At 49.9% G+C, this 20,901-nt stretch overlaps 1 protein-coding gene across 1 annotated transcript; it reads left to right on the top strand.

Annotated features, from left to right (window-relative positions):
- The first annotated feature begins 1,638 nt into the window (after positions 1 to 1,638).
- On the top strand, positions 1,639 to 3,287 carry KCNS2 (potassium voltage-gated channel modifier subfamily S member 2). Its single transcript, XM_038745861.1, has one exon. It carries the CDS (start codon positions 1,777 to 1,779, stop codon positions 3,205 to 3,207), a length of 1,431 nt encoding a protein of 476 aa, XP_038601789.1. The 5' UTR covers positions 1,639 to 1,776; the 3' UTR covers positions 3,208 to 3,287.
- The last annotated feature ends 17,614 nt before the right edge of the window (positions 3,288 to 20,901 follow it).

The raw sequence follows: 20,901 nt of genomic DNA, 5'->3' as shown, positions 1-20,901 counted from the left end.
CCCTCAGCCCCCAGCTTCAACCCCCAGCCCCCAGCCCTCAGCCCCAACCTCCAGCCCCCAGCCTCATTCCCCGGCCTTATCCCTCAGTCTCCAGCTTCAACCCCCAGCCCCCAGCCCTTAGCCCCAACCTCCAGCCCCCAACCCCCAGCCCCAACCTCCAGCCCCCAGCTCCCAGCTTCAACCCCCAGCCCCCGGCTCCCAGCTTCAACCCCCAGCCCCCAGCCCTCAGCCCCAACCTCCAGCCCCCAGCCCCCAGCCTAATCCCCCATCCCCATCCCCCAGCCTCATCCCCCAGCCCCCAGCTTCAACCCCCAGCCCCAAGCCCCTAGCCTCATCCCCCAGCCCCCAGCTTCAACCCCCAGCCTCAGCCCCCAGCTTCAACCCCTAGCCCAATCCTCAGCCCCCAGCCCCTAGCCTCCAGCTTCAACCCCCAGCCTCCTCTCCCAGCCCATCCCCCAGCCTCATCTCTCAGCCCCCAGCCCCCTCTCCGGCGGGTGGGGTCCCGCCCCGCCCGTCCCCCCGTCCCCCCGTCCCCCCGTGGCCGGCGCCCCCCCGGAGGCAGCGGGCGGACGGGCGGGCGGGCGGGCGGGCGGGGGGCGCGGCCAGACTGTGGATCCGGATCCCGATCCGGGCGGGGAACTTTCCCCCTGGGCCCTGGCGGCGGCGGCGGCGGCGGCGGGGTCGGGCGGGGACCCCCGAGGTAAGGGGGCCGGGGGTCCCCCACCTGTCCTCACAGGTGGGCTGCGGGGGGCGGGGGCGGGGTGGGGGCCGTCCCTCCCTCTCTCCCTCCATCCCTCCCTCCCTCCGTCCCTCCCTCCGTCCCTCCGTCCGTCCGCATCCCGCCCCAGCCCAGCTGGGCGGGCCAGAGCGGCCGCGTTTCTGTCCAAAAGGAGGGTCCCTCCAACGGGCTGGGGCGGGGCGGGGAGGGGAGGGGAGGGGAGGGGAGCCCCCAGGACCGGCTCCGGACAGCAGCCCCCTCCCCCCCAGGACCGGCTCCGGACAGCAGCCCCCTCCCCCCCAGGACCGGACAGCAGCCTCCTCCCCCAGGACCAGCTCCGGACCTCAGCTCCTCCCCCTGCATTTTCCCCCTCCCCAAGAACCAGCTCCGGGCAGCATCCCCCTCCCTCCCCTCCCAGGACCGGACAGCATCCCCCTCCCCCCGGACCAGCTCCGGACCTCCTCCCCCTCCCTCAGGACCGGCTCTTGAAAGCATCCCCCTCCCCCCGTCAGGATCGGACAGCATCCTCCTCCCCAAGGACCAGCTCCGGACCTCATCTCTCCCCCCTCCCCCGTTTTCCCCCTCCCTCAGGACCAGCTCCGGACCTCATCTCTTCCCCACCTGTTTTCCCCTTCCCCCAGGACCGGCTCCGGACAGCATCCCCTTCCCCCAGGACCGGACAGCATCCCCCTCCCCCGGGACCAGCTCTTCGGACCTCATCTCTCTCCCACCCATTTTCCCCCTCCCCCAGGACCAGCTCTAGACCTCATCTCTCCCCCCCCCCATTCTCCCTCTCCCTCAGGACCGGCTCCAGACCTCATCTCTCCCTCCAACCATTCTCCCCCTCCCCCAGGACCAGCTCCGGACCTCATCTCCCCCCCCCCCTCCCTTTTTCCCCCTCCCCAAGGACCGGCTCCGGACATCAACCCCCTGCCCCAGGAGTGGCTCCGGACATCACCCTCCTCCCCCAGGACCAGGTCCGGACCTCATCTCTCCCCCACCCGCCTTTTCCCCCTCCCCCAGGCCCTGCCGGCTCCAGGCGTCCCGGGATCCCAGCCATGACGGGCCGGAGCCCCCCGGCGGCCCCCTGGGAGGAGGGGGAGATCCGCATCAACGTGGGTGGGCTGAAGCAGAAGTTGCGCCCTGGCACCGTGCTGCGCTTCCCGGAGACCCGCCTGGGCCGCCTGGTCCGCTGCGGCTCCCGGGCCGCCATCCTGGAGCTGTGCGACGACTACGACGACTCCCAGGGCGAGTACTACTTCGACCGTGACCCCCGACTCTTCCCCTCCGTGATGCACTTCTACCGCACGGGCAAGCTGCACGTCACCGGCCAGTTGTGCGTCTTCTCCTTCAGCCAGGAGATCGAGTACTGGGGCATCGACGAGTTGTCCATCGACGCCTGCTGCAGCCCCGGCTACCACGGTAAGAAACTGGAACCCACAGCCGGGCCGGACAGGTGGGAGGACCAAAGCGAGAGGGACAGCGCGGCCTCCTCCTTCGACGAGCTCCTGGCCTTCTACCGCGACGCCTCCCGCTTCGACGGCCGACCTCTGGGCGACCTGCGGCGACGGCTCTGGTTGGCCTTGGACAACCCCAGCCACTCCGTCCCAAGCCGGGCCTTCGGTGTGCTGTCCGTCCTGGTGCTACTCGGCTCCATCGTCACCATGTGCCTCAACAGCCTGCCGGATTTCCGGACGGCCGAAGGGCGCGGCCGGGCCGGCGAGGACCCGCGCTTCGAGGCGGTGGAGCGCTTCGGCATCGCCTGGTTCACCTTCGAGCTGCTGGCCCGCTTCGCCGTGGCCCCCGACTTCTCTCGCTTCTTCAGGAACGCCCTGAACCTCATCGACCTCCTGTCCATCGTCCCCTTCTACGTCACCTTGGCGGTGAACCTGGTGGCCGAGAGCAGCCCGGCCCTGGCCAACCTGGGCCGCGTGGCCCAGGTCCTGAGGCTGATGAGGATCTTCCGCATCCTGAAGCTCGCCCGCCACTCGACGGGCCTCCGCTCCCTCGGGGCCACCCTGAAGTACAGCTACCGGGAGGTGGGCCTCCTCCTGCTCTACCTCTCCGTGGGCATCTCCATCTTCTCCGTGGTGGCCTACACCGTCGAGAGGGAGGACGACGCGGGGCTGGCCACCATCCCGGCCTGCTGGTGGTGGGCCACCGTGAGCATGACCACCGTCGGCTACGGCGACGTCGTCCCGGGGACCGCCGCCGGGAAGCTGACCGCGTCCGCTTGCATCCTGGCCGGCATCCTCGTCGTCGTGCTTCCCATCACGCTCATCTTCAACAAGTTCTCCCACTTCTACCGGCGCCAGAAGCAGCTGGAGAGCGCCATGCGGAGCTGCCACTTCGGGGACGGGACCGGAGGGGTCCCCTCCGTGAACCTGCGGGACTATTACGCCTGCAAAGTCAAATCCCTCATGGCGAGCCTGACCAACGTGAGCGGGAGCTCCCCCAGCGATCTCAGTCTCAGCGACTCCCTGGATTAGCTGGACGCCACGTGGCCGCCGCCGCCGTCGAGGACGCCCGCTTCTCTCCTCCGGCCTTGAGGAATTCCTTCTTTGTCGCACCGGGGAGAAGGCCTCTTGCCGGAACGGTACTCAGAGGGGTGTCTACGGGGCTCCGGGACCATCCACCCCATTTTGTCGGGGAAGGCCGACCCGGCTATGCCCTTTCGCCCTCAAGGAACAGACGGAACGAAATCGGGACAGCCATTACACTTCCTAATCCGTCGACCCGACACCTCCTTTTCTACTCCACCATCGACGCCACTTGCATCCTGGCCATACTCTAGTGGTTTGCTTTTCTGTTTTTGCTTTTTTGGCTTCAAGGGCAGTCGCAGGAGGACACCTCAAGGCCGAGTCGGTTCAGACGAAGCGGATCGGGATACCGGCCGATGAAATGATCGAATTTCCCCTCTCGCTGCTGGGACGGTGTCGCCGGGCTTATCCGTTCCTTAAATTGTCTTTAAGGCCAAAACCATGGTGGCTGAAACGGGAAGCACACATCCCCGGTTCACCCGTGGTTTGTTTTTCGCTTGTTCCTTCGAGAAATCATGTGCATTTCTCTCGCTGCGTGGGGACGCAGGTCACCGGTTCTGTTGGTGTTAATTATGCAAATAGCACATTTTGGGAAACGCGAGTTTGCTCTTGCTAAGGGCAGACCGATATTTCATCCAGAGAAAACTCTTTAGGAATCGAGGATTCTTCTCTTGGTGGGCCGAGGCCTTTCCTCACCCTGCTCGGACCTGGCGGTGAAGATTCTGATGAGGATGGCATTTCCCACCAGGGTGCCATCCAACAAGGCCAGTGACCCCAGGCCAACCTGAATGGGAGGATTGATTCTTTACCCGAGGTTCACGTTACCAGCCAAGTTAACCCAATTTTTGCCGTGTCGTCAGGGGTCGACGGTGTGGTCGTTTTGTTTGGTTCTTGAAGTGGATGGGTCATTTCTGCCTCTCGCAGCTCAGAGGAGGCTGGCTTTTTTCACGACTTGTGAACGGAAATGCTCCAGAGTTGATATGAAAAAAAGAAGGCTGTGTCTTGGCCCTCCTGCTCCGAATGCTTACTGAGTTCAGGGCGTTCCTATTTCTGAGCGACGTGTATCTGAAACATTTTACTTCTGGGAGACCGTGGATTTTAAATACCCGGTCAGGAGGGTGTTGGTGTGAAAACAAAGAGTCCCCTGAGGTAGCAGATGTGAGAGGGATTCAGCCCTGTTTCTAAGTGAACAAAGGTCTCCTGGGGAAAGTGCGATACAACCTCGAGGAGATTTGATTTTCATATCGAAAGCGGCCATGGATTCTGAAAGATCTCAACGTCTCCTAATGCGTCACCCTTCAGAGCCCACTTCGGTTTTCCAGAAGCGGCAAAGCAGCTGAGACTCCCTCAGCATTCAGACACCCTTTCCCTCCCCATTTTTCCTGTTACTTGAGAGCGGGCTATCGAGTACATTTGGAATTGAAAGTCTGGCCTTTTTATTCAGTACTGTCCCTCTTGCTTCTGATGTTTATTCCTGATGGTGTCCAAATTGTCTTTCATTGTATATCACCTTTAGATGGACAGTAGTATCTGGTGAGCTAAGCATGGGACTAGGAGCTCTCCCAAGTCCTCCCTCCTTGACTGGACTTGGCCTAGTTACTGGATCTTTTTTTGTGTGTGTGTCTCAGTTCCCTCAGCTTCTAAATGAGGGTAATAACACTGACTACCTCACAGGGCTGTTGTGAGGATTGCTGTTGTGTGAAAAGTGCTAGGAAGATGCAAAGCACTCTGAAAGGGCTAAGCATTATTATGATCTCTATAATCGTTGGGTCTTGTTGGATGAATAAGGCACCATCATTTGGGTCTTATCTCTCTGTGGGAATAGGAGACATATTTAAGAGTCCTGGGTGAAAGGCCAGAGACAAAAACAAAACAGAAAAACAGTAACAGCAACAGAAATGCTGGCGGGACTGGGCCCAGGATAGATCCAGAGCCAAAGAGCAGGGGAATATCAGGGAATTTCGCTTCCGCTAGTATTGCTGGAGCTGGACAGCAGCAAAACCGAAAAAGGTTCTGAAAGCAACTCTCTCCACTTGCACAGCCACTTAGGAGCAGGGAGCGTCAGGGAAGTGTGGGAAGTGAATCCGAAGGCTGCAGTTCTCCCGTGTCTCGCTACGGACCCCACCTGAAAGATGACCACCCTGCAGACAATCCTGAGACCCGATTATTCACGCAGATATGGGGATGCGCTCAGTCATTCTACATGGAATTTTCCTAAACAGCATTCTACCAGAGAAAATGAGGCTGTCTCTGAGGTTGCCATTTTTAGACGTGCTAGCTGGAAGCGTTAGCAATTCATTATGGAAATGATGTGTGTTTATATGGTGCCTTTCATCCAGGAAAATCCCAAAGTGCTTTAGATACTGGGTTTGGGGGGTGGGGGGGTTGTTGTTTTGGGTTTTTTTTTTAACTCTCCTGCACAGAGACCAGGGTCAAAAACGATTCTGCCCGGCACTGAACTACAGACAGCCTCCAAGAACTGCTTAGTGGAATAAAGTCCTGCAGTTATTTATTTCAGGGGAGAAGTGAAGAATGCCCTCACCTGGCTTACTCCTGGGTTAATTTCAGTCAGGCAGGCTGGAATGGATCTAAACCGATCAGTGGAAAAAACACTCTTCCTCCCATCCTCAAGGGCATGTCGGGGTCTTGAGGTTCGCTCGCGGGCAGGCCTCAGCCGACCCATCGTTGGGGCCGTAAAACGGCAGCCCAGTCTCCTCTGGTCCCCTCATCATGGCAGCCTCTCGAGCTAAGAAGGAAAATACCATCTGAGGGAGCGTGGACAACAGGGACTTCCTTTTCAGTGTTGCAAATGGGTGCTAGGTGGATGTGATCTCCTTGACAACTCCGTCTACCAAACTAACCTGAAATCCTGATCACGTGTCCTCATTTCGAAGGAGGAAAAGGGCAAACGGAAAGGTGGCCAGGCTCAGGAGGCTGGTGGCCAGCGGGGAGGGGGCGTCTCGGGGTGAGGCCAGCGAGGTCTCCTTTGGGATGCCCCCCTCCCTTTTCAGGTTCCAGAGTTCGTTTTAACAGCATCAGAGAAAATACAAGGATCGCGCTGAATGCGAGAAAAGATCGCACGTTGTCCCACTGCAAAACGGCATTACACTGCCCCAGCGAACTACCATGCGGACTGTATTAACGTTGGTTACAGGACTCTGTTTTCCTTCAATAAATCTGTCTTTTGTGGGTTTGCCGGGGGGGGGCGGGGGCATGTTCTAATGCCAATTTGTAGAGCTGAGTTACAGCTCCTAAGGCAGTAATTGGTCTTTAATACTGGGATTTGTTGTTTCTATTTGTCTTACTATTCAAATAATCTAACTGCCTGCCAACCTTCTCCTTATTCAAAAAAACAAAAAGATTTGTAAGCACTTTGGGATGGCATTTATCTGTGTGGGCTGTTTATGATCTACTCTGAAGGCTTACCTCGCGCTTCTCGTGTGTTTTAACAGCATGACCTGCTAGAGTTGTAATTGAAAAAATTGAGAATGCTGTATTTATGATGTCAGTTTTACCACTCATTAACACACTACTGTGCAAGCATTTACTAAGACTTCAGTGAACTATTATGCCTGATTGCTGTACTTTAATCTTGGTGCCTAGGCTCAATCGTGAGTGATAACGGCGTCACACTCAGGAATTCGGCCTTGAAAGAGTATGCAGATTAAAAAGAGAGAAAACATTATTGAAGTTTCCTTAAGACATTTCAATTACACAGAGGATGGAGGGCCCTCCGAGGAAAGATGCAGCTTTGGATTAGAAATTTAGAAAAGGCATCCTGCCTTTCCACCTCCAAAATGTGTGTTTGTGAACATCGGGGAGGAAAATACTTTAAACTGCTCCATGAAACTGGTGTTGAGCACCAAAATCGCCATTTTCCTAAAACAGTGCTAAGGATTCCAGTAAATTCAGAGACACTCTGACCCATTTCCTACAGCCCTATGGATTAGAGGCTGACTGCACCCTAAGAAGCTTTGTGCGGCTGAAGGAATCATTTCACACAGACTCACTTACTTAATAAGTGATCCCCCACAGTTGGAACTCTCATATGACTTTCGCATTCAAGACTGAGCAGGACACGAGGCTCTGGTATTTTTTAAGTGCTGACTATACGCCAAGCACTGTTCAATCGTATTTATTGTATCTACTGAACGCTTACTGTGTGCAGAGTGTGGCTCAGTGGAAAGAGCACGGGCTTTGGAGTCAGCGGTCACGGGTTCAAACCCTGGCTCTGCCAATTGTCAGCTGTGTGACTTTGGGTAAGTCACTTAACTTCTCTGTGCCTCAGTTACCTCATCTGTAAAATGAGGATTAAGACTGTGAGCCCCCTGTGGAACAACCTGATCACCTTGTAACCTCCCCAGTGCTTAGAATAGTGCTTTGCACATAGTAAGGGCTTAATAAATGCCATCATTATAATTATTATTATTACTAAGTACTTAGGAGAGTACGATACAGCAATAGACACATCCACTTCTATTATTATTACTAAGTACTTAGGAGGGTACGATACAGCAATAGACACATCCCCTTCCCACGACGAGCTGTCCTAAGAGCTCCTTACGTCTCAGTACCCAGGGTCTTCTCTATTAGTAAATGACTGATAGTCAGTGTCCTCCAGCAGTCAAAAAGAAGGACCTAAAGAGGTTGGCCGTGCTTCTTCCTGGTGAGGAACAAGGGGGAAGGATGGAGGGTCAGGGATGTGGCAGGAGGAAAACTATAATAGTGCTTCAACACATTTGTCTACCAACTCTGTTGCACTATACTCTTCCAAGAGCTTAGTACAGGGCACTGCACACAGAATGTGCTCAATAAACACCATTGATTGGAACAGGCCTAGCAAAACTCTCCGCTGGGACAGACTGGAGTCTATGTTTATATACTATGGACTCCTGGGGTCTGGAAGAATCTGAATCATCCAAGGCATAATGACCCTGGGGAATGATGGAACACTCCCACCTCTCCTCTTTCTCCTTACAAGTTCGGGTCATCCTTCTGAGAGCTGGGCTGCTGCCGAGGTTATCGGGTTGAACCTGTTGCCGAATTGTACTTTCCAAGTGCTTAGTACAGTGCTCTGCACCCAGTAAGCGCTCAATAAATACGATTGAATGAATGGATGAATGAACCTGACTTCCAGGCCAAAAGAACTCCAAACCTTGGGGGCAGGAGGTGGTGGAGGAGGGATCAGAACTACCAGACCCTTCTAGTTATTTGGATCAGGATCCTTCCAAGTTCCCAGCATCTAATACCCTCCTCCCTGCCCAATATTCACACACACGCACGCACGCGCACATGCATGCGCGCACACACACACACACACACACACACACACACACACACACACACACACACACACACATGCATGCACCCCTCCCCTAGGGGTTCCTGAGCTAGTCTCCCTTCAGGGAGATTCCTGGGCTGCCAGGCTCTGTGGGGCCAATTAATGAGTCATTACCCCAGGCCAAAACTTTTCCATTTTTGTTTCTAAGATCTACCGATCAAATCGTATTTATTGAGCGCTTACTGTGTGCAGAGCCCTGTACTAAGAGCTTGGCAGGGTACACTAGAACACAGGTGGGAGACATGTTCCCTGCCCCAAATGAGCTTCCAGTCTAGAGGGGGAGATGGGCAGTGGAACCCACCAGGTAATCGACCCAGAATGGAGAAACAACCCACTTTAATGGTAAATCTTCCCTTTCTATTAGAGATACCTAGAAGGTTTTTCAAAGGCAAAAATCAGCCAACAGATCGCCCTCATTCTCTCTAACAGTAATAATAATTCTGATATTTCGTAAGCACTTACTATGTGCCAGGCACTGTACTAAGCCCTGGGGTGGTTACAAGCAAATGAGGTTGGACATTGTCCCTGTCCCACACGGGGCTCACAGTCTCAATCCCTTTTTTACAGATGAGGTAACTCAGACACAGAGAAGAGAAGCGACTTGCCCGTGGTCACACAGCAGACAAGTGACGGCGTCAGAATTAGAACCCATGACCTTTTTCCTCCCAGGCCTTCGCTCTATCCGCTATGCCATCTCTAAGTAAAGCCAACTCAACACAGTGGTTTGTCTAAAGGGCTTAGGCTGAGACCCCCTAGATGGATTAGCGATTGTAAACCCATTGGTGCTAGAGTCCCCTGAAATTGTCAAGTGCTAGGCAACAGTCAGAGTTGCTAGGGAAAATCTCGTTTTCACTAAGCAATGAGGTGTGTTACTTAATGAGCTCACTCACGTTAGAGGGTCCCAAATCCCCCCCCTGGACACATGGGTCTGCATCATGACAGTGAATGGGCAACCCATAGCGTGAAACTTCAAGCCCTCCTCCGCAGAGCCCCATGGACCTTAAAGGTTGCAGTCGGGATCAGACAGGGCAACTCCACCCTTCTATCATTTCCTCCCCGAGCCCAGATGAATCCCAGCCAGTAGGACACAGGGCCCTGGAGCCCTCCCCACGTACGCTTCTGTTTTCAAAAAAGATTTACCGCTTCTCAGTAGCTGCCTCTGAATATGGTATGAAATTCATTCATTCATTCATTCAGTCGTATTTATTGAGTGCTTATTGTGTGCAGAGCACTGTGCTGAGCACTTGAGAAGTACAGGTTGGCAACATATAGAGACAGTCCCTAACCAACAAGGGCTCACAGTCTAGAAATACCAAATTAAACATCTACCTGGGTTTGAGGCCATTTCTAATACCCATTCAAACTTTCCCCTTGGGAAAGTAAATCGAATGACTAGGCAGTTAAAGTAGCTCTCCCCTATCGCACTCCAGGCTATGTAATTCCTGTCCTTCTATCCAATTGTTCCTTCTCGGAGTTTGACCATTTCTCCTTAGATTCTGCTAAGCCCCTTCCTCAACGTTTTGTCTTGTTTTATGCTGTCGAGTTGCTTCTGACCCTTAGCGACTCCAAGGACATATTGCTCCCAGAACGCCCCACCTCCAGCTGCAATTGTTCTGGTGGTGTATCCTTAGAGTTTTCTTGGTGAAAATAAGAAAGTGATTTACCATTGCCTTCTTCCACGCAGAAAACTTGAGTCTCCACCCTCGACTCTCTCCCGTGGCGCTGCTGCCTGGTGTAAGTGAGTTTTGACTCGTAGTCGATTGTCTTCCACTGGCTAGCCACTGCCCAAACTAGGAATGGAATGGGTATGCCTCTGCTTTACTCTCCTTCCTATAGCTGAGACTGGTAGATTACTGGAAACTCTCCAGGTGCCATCCTGAGAGGGGTTTCTGAATGTGTTTTAGCCCATTTGCATTGCAGCAGGGAAGCTTTTTGAAATTCATTTCTTTGATGACTTTCCCTTTTCCTAAAAGTCACGTGAGGTAAACATCCCACCCCTTCTAGCACCACGGTTCCATTTCAGTTTCAGGGAAGTAAGATTTGACAGTCCCTACATCTTTTCCCACCAGCTGTCCTTCCTGCATTCATTCCCTGGGCTGGAGAGGCAATGAAAATCACATCCTATGGTAACGCCAGGTAAATGCCCTGCTTAAGGCTGAAATAACATTTATTTTCTAATCCCAGTTTATTTTATGACTTTTTTCTTTGCTGTCAATTCGCTCTTCAGCAGCGTCAAAGAAATGTTTTTCCAGGGACACACTTGGACCTGAATGACTCTCCTCTTAAAGTGGAAAACAACCTCCATAGCCCTGAAAACTGCTCACTGCACTCCCAGGATACCACCTCCCAATGCTTACTGCTCAGTGGACCAAGAGAAGACTTGAATTTTGTTAATACTTGCACCAACTGACCCTTAAAACCAGTCTTTGAGTTGGATTCCAACCTTGCAATCAATATTCCTGCTAATCTCCACCACTGGTACCACTCTTAGTGCCGCCACTCACAGCTAACCCTGTTTGAGGCCCATGCACTTAGGCTACGTTAACAAAGAACCAGCAGTGTTGCCTATTGGAAAGAGCAGGGGCCTGGGGTAAAGTCCCAGCTCTGCCATTTGTCTGCTGTGTGACTTTGGGCAAGTCACTTAGCTTCTCTGTGCCTAAGTTACCTCATCTACAAAATGGGGATTAATCAATCAATCATATTTATAGAGTACATACTGTGTGCACTGTACTAAGCACTGAGACTGAGCCCTATGTGGGACATGGACTATGCCTAACCCAATTATCTTGTACCTACTCCAGTGTTTAGTACAGTGCGTGGCACATAGTAAGTGCTTAACAAATACCATAAATACCCTCTGGCCTGTAAGCTCATCCTCTAGGCTATTAGGTCATTATGGACAGGGAATGTGTTTACCAATTCTGTTATATTGTACTCTCCCAAATGCTTAGTACAGTGCTCTGCACAGTAAGTTCTCAATAATTATGACTGATGCATAGATAGATTAAAAAATTAGGCCCAATGTTCAAACTACTTATGCCCACCAAGAAAACCAAGTTCACTTTGAAACCTGGTTAGGAAGGAATGGAGAGAAGTTGTGGGAAAGACAAAATGAAATTATCACCCCACAGTATTTGCTGACCACTTACGTTGTCCAGGGCTCTGCTAGTTGCTCTTGGCAAGCCTGGGAGTCAGAAGGACCTGGGTTCTAATTTCGGCTCCGCCACTTGTCTACTGTGTGACTTTGGGCAAGTCACTTTATTTCTCTGTGCCTCAGTTCCCTCATCTCTAAACATGGAGATTAAGAGTATGAGCCCCACGTGGGACAGGAACTGTGTCCAACCCGATTAGCTTGTATCTACCCCAGCACTTAGAATAGTGTCTGGCACATAGTAAGTGCTTTATAAATACCTAAATTATTATCATTAATTACAAAGGAAGAAATAAAGACATTGTCCTTGAGGAGCTGTCACTCCAATGGCCAAGAGAGGTGAAACCCCCAACCTGCATATTCAATTACATTAAAAATTGGGGCGATAGTGGAAACACAAAAGTTAAGCTTGATCAGACTCCTGTAGATTCCTAGATATGTACTTATGGGCTGTGACTGTAGGCACGACCAGTGGGAGGTCTAGGCAGCGTGGCTCAGTGGAAAGAGCACGGGCTTTGGAGTCAGAGGTCATGGGTTCTAATCCCAGCTCCACCACTTTCATTCATTCATTCAATCGTTTTTATTGAGTGCTAGCTCTCTTCCTCCCTTCAAGGCCCTACTGAGAGCTCACCTCCTCCAGGAGGCCTTCCCAGACTGAGCCCCTTCCTTCCTCTCCCCCTCACCCCCCTCTCCATTCCCCCATCTTACCTCCTTCCCTTCCCCACAGCACCTGTATATATGTATATATGTTTGTACATATTTATTACTCTATTTATTTATCTTACTTGTACATATCTATTCTATTTATTTTATTTTGTTGGTATGTTTGGTTTTGTTCTCTGTCTCCCCCTTCTAGACTGTGAGCCCACTGTTGAGTAGGGGCTGTCTCTATATGTTGCTAACTTGTACTTCCCAAGCGCTTAGTACAGTGCTCTGCACACAGTAAGCGCTCAATAAATATGATTGATTGATTGATTGATAGAACGGGGAGACAGACAACAAAACAAAACATGTGGACAGGTGTCAAGTCACCAGAACAAATTAAAATAAAGCTAGATACACATCATTAACAAAATAAATAGAATAGTAAATATGTACAAGGAAAATAAATAGAGTAATAAATCTGTACAAACATGGCTGTGTTTCTGGCCCCAGAAGACCCTCAAAGTTAATCTCCTTTAAGAGTCCCCAGTGAACCCTGAATTCAGAGAAGGGCAGTGAAGTTTTTATTTCTCTTTTAAACCGGGTCAAGCAGAAAACCAAAATGCTCCCATTTAATGGTTTTGTACAATGTGTTTCCACCCTATCATCCTCCCACAGCCCCTCATCAAAAGAAACCCACCCCGCCACCAGATCTTTATATAAATTGGCCCCACACCCTGCGAACAGCGATGTCACCCTTCCCTGGTACACAGCCCCAGGGTGGCAGGGAAATCGATTGAATGTCTGGCAGATCAAAAAGTGAGTCATGCTAGTGATCCTGTTAGGAAATGGCTCAATGGTTGTCTGACTGTTAACGCTTCTGTTCGTTTCGTAGTCGGCCTGAAAATAGCTCCAGATCCTCTCCAAATGTCTGGAAATGTAAGCAAGGAAGAGAATTCTGAGCAAATGAAAAGAATGTCAAGTGAAGCCCACGTTTGGTTCCTGTGAGTGTTCTGACCTTATCAGCAGAATCCCAATCAGGGCAGCGGAAAAAAAAAATTGCCACGCTACTGGGAATAAGCAAATCCCCCAGCGGGCAACAGGAAGGATAATACAGTCAGGAGATGAGAAAATCAGAGACTTAATTCCAAAATTGCATCTTTTTAAAGTTAATCTGCTGGCAAGGGTTCCAACAACCTGCCCAGAGCTCAGGTAAAACATTTTTAATGGTATTTGTTAATAATAAATCATAATAATCGTGGTATTTTTTAAGTGCCTACTATGTACCAGCTGCTGTTCTAAGTGCTGGGATATCTAATAATAATAATTATGGTATTTGTTAAGTACTTACTATGTGCCAGGAATAGGTACAAGCAAATCATGTTGGACACAGTCCCTGGTCCACGTGGGACTCACAGTCTCAATTCCCATTTTATAGATGAGGTAACTGAGATAGAGAGAAGTAAAGTGGGAAGCAGCGTGGCTCAGTGGAAAGAGCCCGGGCTTCGGAGTCAGAGGTCATGGGTTCTAATCCCGGCTCTGCCACTTATCAGATGGGTGACTTTGGGAAAGTCACTTTGTTTCTCTGGGCCTCAGTTACCTCATCTGTAAAATGGGGATGAAGACTGTGAGCCCACGTGGGACAACCTGACCACCTTGTATCCCCAGCGCTTAAAACAGTGCTTTGCATATAGTAAATATTTAAGAAATACCATCATTATTATTAAAGTGACTTGCCCAAGCTCACATAGCAGACCAGCGGTAGAGCCGGGACTAGAACCCATGACCTTCTGACTCTCAGACCTGTGCTCTAACCACTATGCCACGCTGCTTCTAGAAATGTGTGGGTGGATAATGGCCCTTTCCATCACAGACATGCAGAGGTTAAAACTAACCAGCTGTCCGAGCTATGCTAGGCTAGGGTTGTCTCCCGTTCCTGTGAACAGATTGATCGAACGGCTTCCAGAGCTCATGGCTTAGGAGGGTTGGAGGAAGAAGAATCAATACCAGTCTGACTGTTAGAAACCAAGGTGAATAGAAACATTCTTTTCTTGGTTAGGGACTGGAAAATGTAGACCCAAAGCCAGTGAAAGCTGGGAGAGGGGTATTAATGGGCCTCCTGCATCTTAAGAGGACTATAAACCTATTTCCTGCCTTGTGAGGGCATTGAAGAAGCTCAATACATTATATACAGAACACAAGGAAAGTGGGCTAATTAACATATACCTGGGGTTTAGAAGAAATTAATTGGAGAGCTTCATTAAAAGAACTCTACTAAGTGCTGCCTCACTCTTTCCTGCCCTAATTTGCTCTCTTTTCTTCTCCCCTTCCCCCATTTTTCCTCCCGCTGACTTTCCTTCCACCTCTTTTCTTAATGTGCCTTCTGCCTTTTCACTTCTGCCCTTCTCTCTTGGATTTCCTTTCCCCATCATTTTTGTACTCTTTCTGCTTCCCCTTCCTTTTACTCTGAAGTACTGCACCCAACTCTGAAATGTACCCCAATCTCTAGTCCCTACATCAACTCCTTGCCCGGGTGCAACTCTGTCCCGTTTCCCCTCCCGCCCACCCACCCCCCGCCCTTCCCAATCTGAATTGTCTTCCTCCCATATCTCTGGATCGCTTACTGTGCCAGATCAATTCCTTCCTTTGAAGTCCCCACCATGAAGCCTTTTTTATGGTATTTGTTAAGTGCCTACTATGTGCAAAGCACTGTTCTAAGCACTGGGGGATACAAGGTGATCAGGTTGGCCCACGTGGGGCTCACAGTCTTCATCTCCATTTTACAGATGAGGTAACTGAAGCAAAGAGAAGCCAAGTGACTTGCCCAAAGTCACACAGCTGACAAGCGGTGGAGCCAGGGTTCGCACATGAGGGAACCGAGGCACAGTGGAGTGACTTGCTCAAGGTCACTTAGCAGGCAAATAGCAAAGAGGGAATTAGAACTCAGGTCCTATGACTCCTAGGCTCTCTCCATTAGGCCACACTGACTGATTGAAATAGCGGTGAAGAGTTAGGGATGTGAGTTGGTAGGGAGGCTGTGTGGCCTAATGGAAAAAGTACAGTGTTAGATGACTGGGTCAATCTCTGGGTAAAAGTTGTGAGATTTCAAGTCCTCCAATCGAAGGATGGTTGAAAGTTGGAAAGAGAATTGCAGGGAAGGAAAGGAGTAAACTCCATGCTCCAGGAAGCAAAGAGGTTAATAATAATAATAATAGTGGCATTTATTAAGTGCTTACTATGTGCAAAGCACTGTTCTAAGCACTAGGGAGGTTACAAGGTGATCAGGTTGTCCCACGTGGGGCTCACGGTCTTAATCCCCATTTTACAGATGAGGTAACTGAGGCACAGAGAGTTAAGTGACTTCCCCAAAGTCACACAGCAGACAAGTGGCAGAGCCAGGATTTGAACCCATGACCTCTGACTCCAAAGCCCGGGCTCTTTCCACTGTCATGCTGCTCAGCAGCCATTGGAGTCTTTTGGCAAGTGTTAGCCTTCTCTTTCTGGAGTGGGAGCTATATCTGCAAATCTTTCTCATTATTCCCACCTGTCTTGCTTGGACTTTGCTAGGAGAAGATCTGCCTCTGCTCTGCTCCACTCTGGACCTAGATACATGGAAAATAATAATAATAATAATGATGGTATTTGTTGAGCACTTACCATGTGTCACGTACTGTTCTAAGCACTGGGGTAGATACAATCTAATCTAATCAGGGGAGACACAATCCCTGTCCCACATGAGGCTCACAATCTCAATCCCCATTTTACAGATGAGGTAACTAAGGCTCAGAAAAATGAAGTGACTTGCCCAAGGTCACACAGTAGACAAGTGGCGTAGCGTGACTTTCTGACTCTCAGGCCTGTGCTCTATCCACCGTACAATGCTGCCTCTCTTGAAGCTGCTGTACCTCCAAACCAATCCAGGTAGATGCAGTTAAAATTTGTGGGAAACTTCCATTTGCATTTCCTCTTGCAGTCCATTTAAATTGTAGCTCATTAAAATATTGTTTGTTAGCAAACCCATTTAATCAGTCCCATAGTTGTGCAAAAGATTTGCAGAGTTTTCTTTTGGGCCTTAGGCAGACTCTATATAGCTTGTACTTGTTAAGAAGCAGAGAAGCAGCATGGCTCAGTGGAAAGATAACCGGCTTTGGAGTCAGAGGTCATGGGTTCACATCCTGACTCTGCCAACTGCCAGCTATGTGACTTTGGGCAAGTCACTTAACTTATCTGTGCCTCAGTTACCTCATCTGTAAAATGGGGATTAAGACTGTGAGCTCCCCGTGGGACAACCTGATCACCTTGTAACCTCTCCAGCACTTAGAACAGTGCTTTGCACATAGTAAGCACTTAATAAATGCTATCATTATTATTATTATTGTTTTGAAATTCCCCTGTTTACTAGGGATTTTTATAATTCAGGGAAACAGGATAAACTCTTCTTTCATAGGATGGGGATTCAGGAGACCCAAATTCTAATCCCAGCTCTGAGTGATCTTGGGCAAATGACACATCTTCCCTGTGCCTATTTCCTCAATGGGAATAAATTACCTACTCTTCTTCTAATAATAATAATAATAATGGTATTTATTAAGTACTTACTATGGGCCAGGCACTGTTCTAAGCGCTGGGGTGGATACAAGCAAATCGGGTTGGACACACTCCCTGTCCTCCATGGGGTTTACAGTCTCAATCCCATTTTACAGATGAGGTAACTGAGACCCAGAGAAGTGGAGTTACCTGCCCAAGGTCACACAGCAGACATGTGGTGGAGCCAGGATTAGAAGCCAAGACCTTCTGATTCCCAGGCCTGTGCTCTATCCATTACAACAAGCTGCTTCTCTTCTGACCTCTTAGTCTGTAGAGCTCTGGGTGGGACAGGGACTAGGGAAGCAGCATGGCTTAATGGCTAGAGGAGGGGCTTGGGAGTCAGAAGGTACTGGGTTCTAATTCCGCTCTGCCACATGTCTGCTGTGTGACTTCGGTCAAGCTACTTAACTTCTCTGGGCCTCAAGTCCTTCATCTGTAAAATGGGGATTAAGAGTGTGAGCCCCAAGTGGGACAGGGTCTGTGTCCAACCTGATTAACTTCTAGACTGTGAGCCCACTGTTGGGTAGGGACCGTCTCTATATGCTGCCAACTTGTACTTCCCAAGCGCTTAGTACAGTGCTCTGCACACAGTAAGCGCTCAATAAATACGATTGAATGAATGAATGAATGAACTTGTATCTACCCCAGTGCTTAGAACAGTGCTTGGCACATAGTAAGTGCTTAACAAATTCTGTGATTACGATTATCATCTTTGATCTAATCATCTTGCATCCACCCCAACACTTCACAGAGCGCCTACCACATAGTAAGGGCTTAATAAATACCATTACTAACTACAGCTCTATGCATTAGGATGGCTGTTGAGAAGGAAATCGTCTTATCATTCCTTCACAGCCTGTTACCACTGTTAGAGGTGGAATACCACATGGATCACTGGTTTGACCCAGGACTAGCTTTCATTGCTTGAAGTTTCATGCCTATTTTCCTTTGAGGATAAGAATTACACGAGCAAATAATACCTGGCTGTGACTGACCCCATAAAACTTGAATAGGCAATTACTTTACCCAGCCTTGCAAAGCTAGAATCTACTAAAATATACAGTCAGGAATAAGATGAAAAACAAAGTGCTTGAAATCTCAGTATCAGCTTTTACAGCAGGCCCCTAGTTGACCATTATAAGTCCCAAGATAGGTCATCTGGGGAAAACCAACTGCATTGGTCAGGCAGAAGATAACATGGGTAATATAGATAGAGTGGTGCCACATATGCAGCTATACGATGTGCATATAGCTATAATTCTATTTATTCTGACAATTTTGACACCTGTCTACATGTTTTGTTTTGTTGTCTGTCTCCCCCTTCTAGACTGTGAGCCCGTTGTTGGGTAGGGACCGTCTCTATATGTTGCCGACTTGTACTTCCAAGCACTTAGTACAATACTCTGCACACAGTAAGCGCTCAATAAATACAATTGAATGAATGAATATCCAGCCACAAGATTTTATGAGGGTCCCACTGAGTCAGTAATGACAAATTTCGATCCAAAAGGGCCTTTATGTTTCTAGCCTTTGGCAGAGTTCTGCTCCGTGCTGAGCCCTGATAAGGAATGTAATTTCAGCATTATCACAGGGCCAACACTTAACATTCAGTAGTAATCCACCACTGGCTATCTCCAAAGTAATGAACGATATGAGTATGTCTTCAAAATGAAGATTGGTTTGGGGGCGTATGGACTAGCAAAAGCAATTTCCTTCAAAACAGATTGAGCTCGCTATCCTTGTTGGGAATAACATGAGCACTGAGTAAACCAGGGAAGGCCAACAGTGGATTGTATTGTAGGTAACATATCCAAAACTAAGCTGGTTGTTTCCTTGACTTGAGTCAGCCTACAGGAAGCAGCATGGTCTAGTGGTTAGAGCACGGGCCTGGGACTAAGAAGGACCTGAGTCCCTGGGTCCCAGAGAAGCAGCATGGCTCAGTGGAAAGAGCCCGGGCTTTGGAGTCAGAGGTCATCAATCAATCAATCAATCATATTTATTGAGCGCTTACTGTGTGCAGAGCACTGTACTAAGCACTTAGGAAGTACAAGTTGGCAACATATAGAGACGGTCCCTACCCAACAGTGGGCTCACAGTCTAGAGGGGGGAGACAGAGAACAAAACAAAACATATTAACAAAATAAAATAAATAGAATAGATATGTACAAGTAAAATAAATAGAGTAATGAATATGTACAAACATATATACATATATACAGGTGCTGTGGGGAAGGGAAGGAGGTAAGGCGGGGGGGTGGAGAGGGGGAGGAGGGGAAAGGAAGGAGGGGACTTAGTCTGGGAAGGCCTCCTGGAGGAGGTGAGCTCTCAGTAGGGCTTTGAAGGGAGGAAGACAACTAGCTTGGCAGATGTGGGGAGGGAAGGCATTCCAGGCCAGGGGGAGGACGTGGGCCGGGGGTCGACGGCGGGACAGGCAAGAACGAGGCACGGTGAGGAGATTAGCGGCAGAGGAGCGAAGGGTGCAGGCTGGGCTAGAGAAGGAGAGAAGGGAGGTGAGGTAGGAGGGGCCGAGGGGATGGACAGCCTTGAAGCCGAGAGTGAGGAGTTTCTGCCTGATGTGCAGATTGATTGGTAGCCACTGGAGATTTTTGAGGAGGGGAGTAACATGCCCAGAGCGTTTCTGGACAAAGACAATCTGGGCAGCAGCATGAAGTATGGATTGAAGTGGGGAGAGGCACGAGGATGGGAGATCATAGAGAAAGCTGATGCAGTATTCCAGACGGGATAGGATGAGAGCTTGAACGAGCAGGGTAGTGGTTTGGATGGAGAGGAAAGGGCGGATCTTGGCAATGTTGCGGAGCTGAGACCGGCAGGTTTTGGTGACGGCTTGGATGTGAGGGGTGAATGAAAGAGCGGAGTCGAGGATGACACCAAGGTTGCGGGCTTGGGAGACGGGAAGAATGATAGTGCCGTCAACGGTGATGGGAAAGTCAGGGAGAGGGCAGGGTTTGGGAGGGAAGACAAGGGGTTCAGTCATGGACATGTTGAGTTTTAGGTGGCAGGCAGACATCCAGATGGAGATGTCCTGAAGGCAGGAGGAGATGCGAGCCTGGAGGGAGGGGGAGAGAGCAGGGGCAGAGATATAGATTTGGGTGTCATCAGCGTAGAGATGATAGTTGAAGCCTTGGGAGCAAATGAGGTCACCAAGGGAGTGAGTGTAGATCAAGAACAGAAGGGGACCAAGAACTGAACCATGGGTCATGGGTTCAAATCCCGGCTCCACCAATTGTCAGCTGTGTGAATTTGGGCAAGTCACTTCACTTCTCTGGGCCTCAGTTACCTCATCTGTAAAATGGGGGTGAAGACTGTGAGCCCGCCCGTGGGACAACCTGATCTCCTTGTATCCTCTCCAGCGCTTAGGACAGTGCTTTGCACATAGTATGTGCTTAATAAATGCCATTATTATTATTATTACTATTAATTCCAGCTCCGCCACTCATCCACTGTGTGAACTCGGACAAATCATTTAACTTCTCCGGGACTCAGTTACCTCAGCTGCAAAATGGGGACTAATACCATAAACACCATGTGGAATATTGACCGTGTCCAAGCTGATCACCTTATATCAACCCCAGTGCTTAGAACAGTGCCCGGCACGCAGTGAGCACTTAACAAATACTGTAAAAAATTTAAAAAATCCAAAGAGACCAATATGAAGCACTGTACTACCAGATTTGCAGTCTTCCTCAAGATTTATTCAGATCAACTTTTAAAATTAGAAACATAGTGTGTCAGCTTCCCAAGTTAAGACACTTTCCAAAGTACCATATTTACATGCCCAAAGATGCAACTTTTTTCCTTCCAGGAATTAGATGATAATTAACTAAAACCTCAATATTCCTTTAAGATAGGCTGATATAGAGATCACCAGGAGAATTTCCAGTACTCTAGTAGTCTCGGCTAA

Source organism: Tachyglossus aculeatus, chromosome 4 (genome assembly GCF_015852505.1).
Source record: "Tachyglossus aculeatus isolate mTacAcu1 chromosome 4, mTacAcu1.pri, whole genome shotgun sequence".
NCBI classification, from domain to species: Eukaryota; Metazoa; Chordata; class Mammalia; order Monotremata; family Tachyglossidae; genus Tachyglossus; species Tachyglossus aculeatus.
The sequence above is the reverse complement of the archived record's forward strand: the minus strand, read 5'-3'. Positions and strand labels throughout refer to the sequence as shown.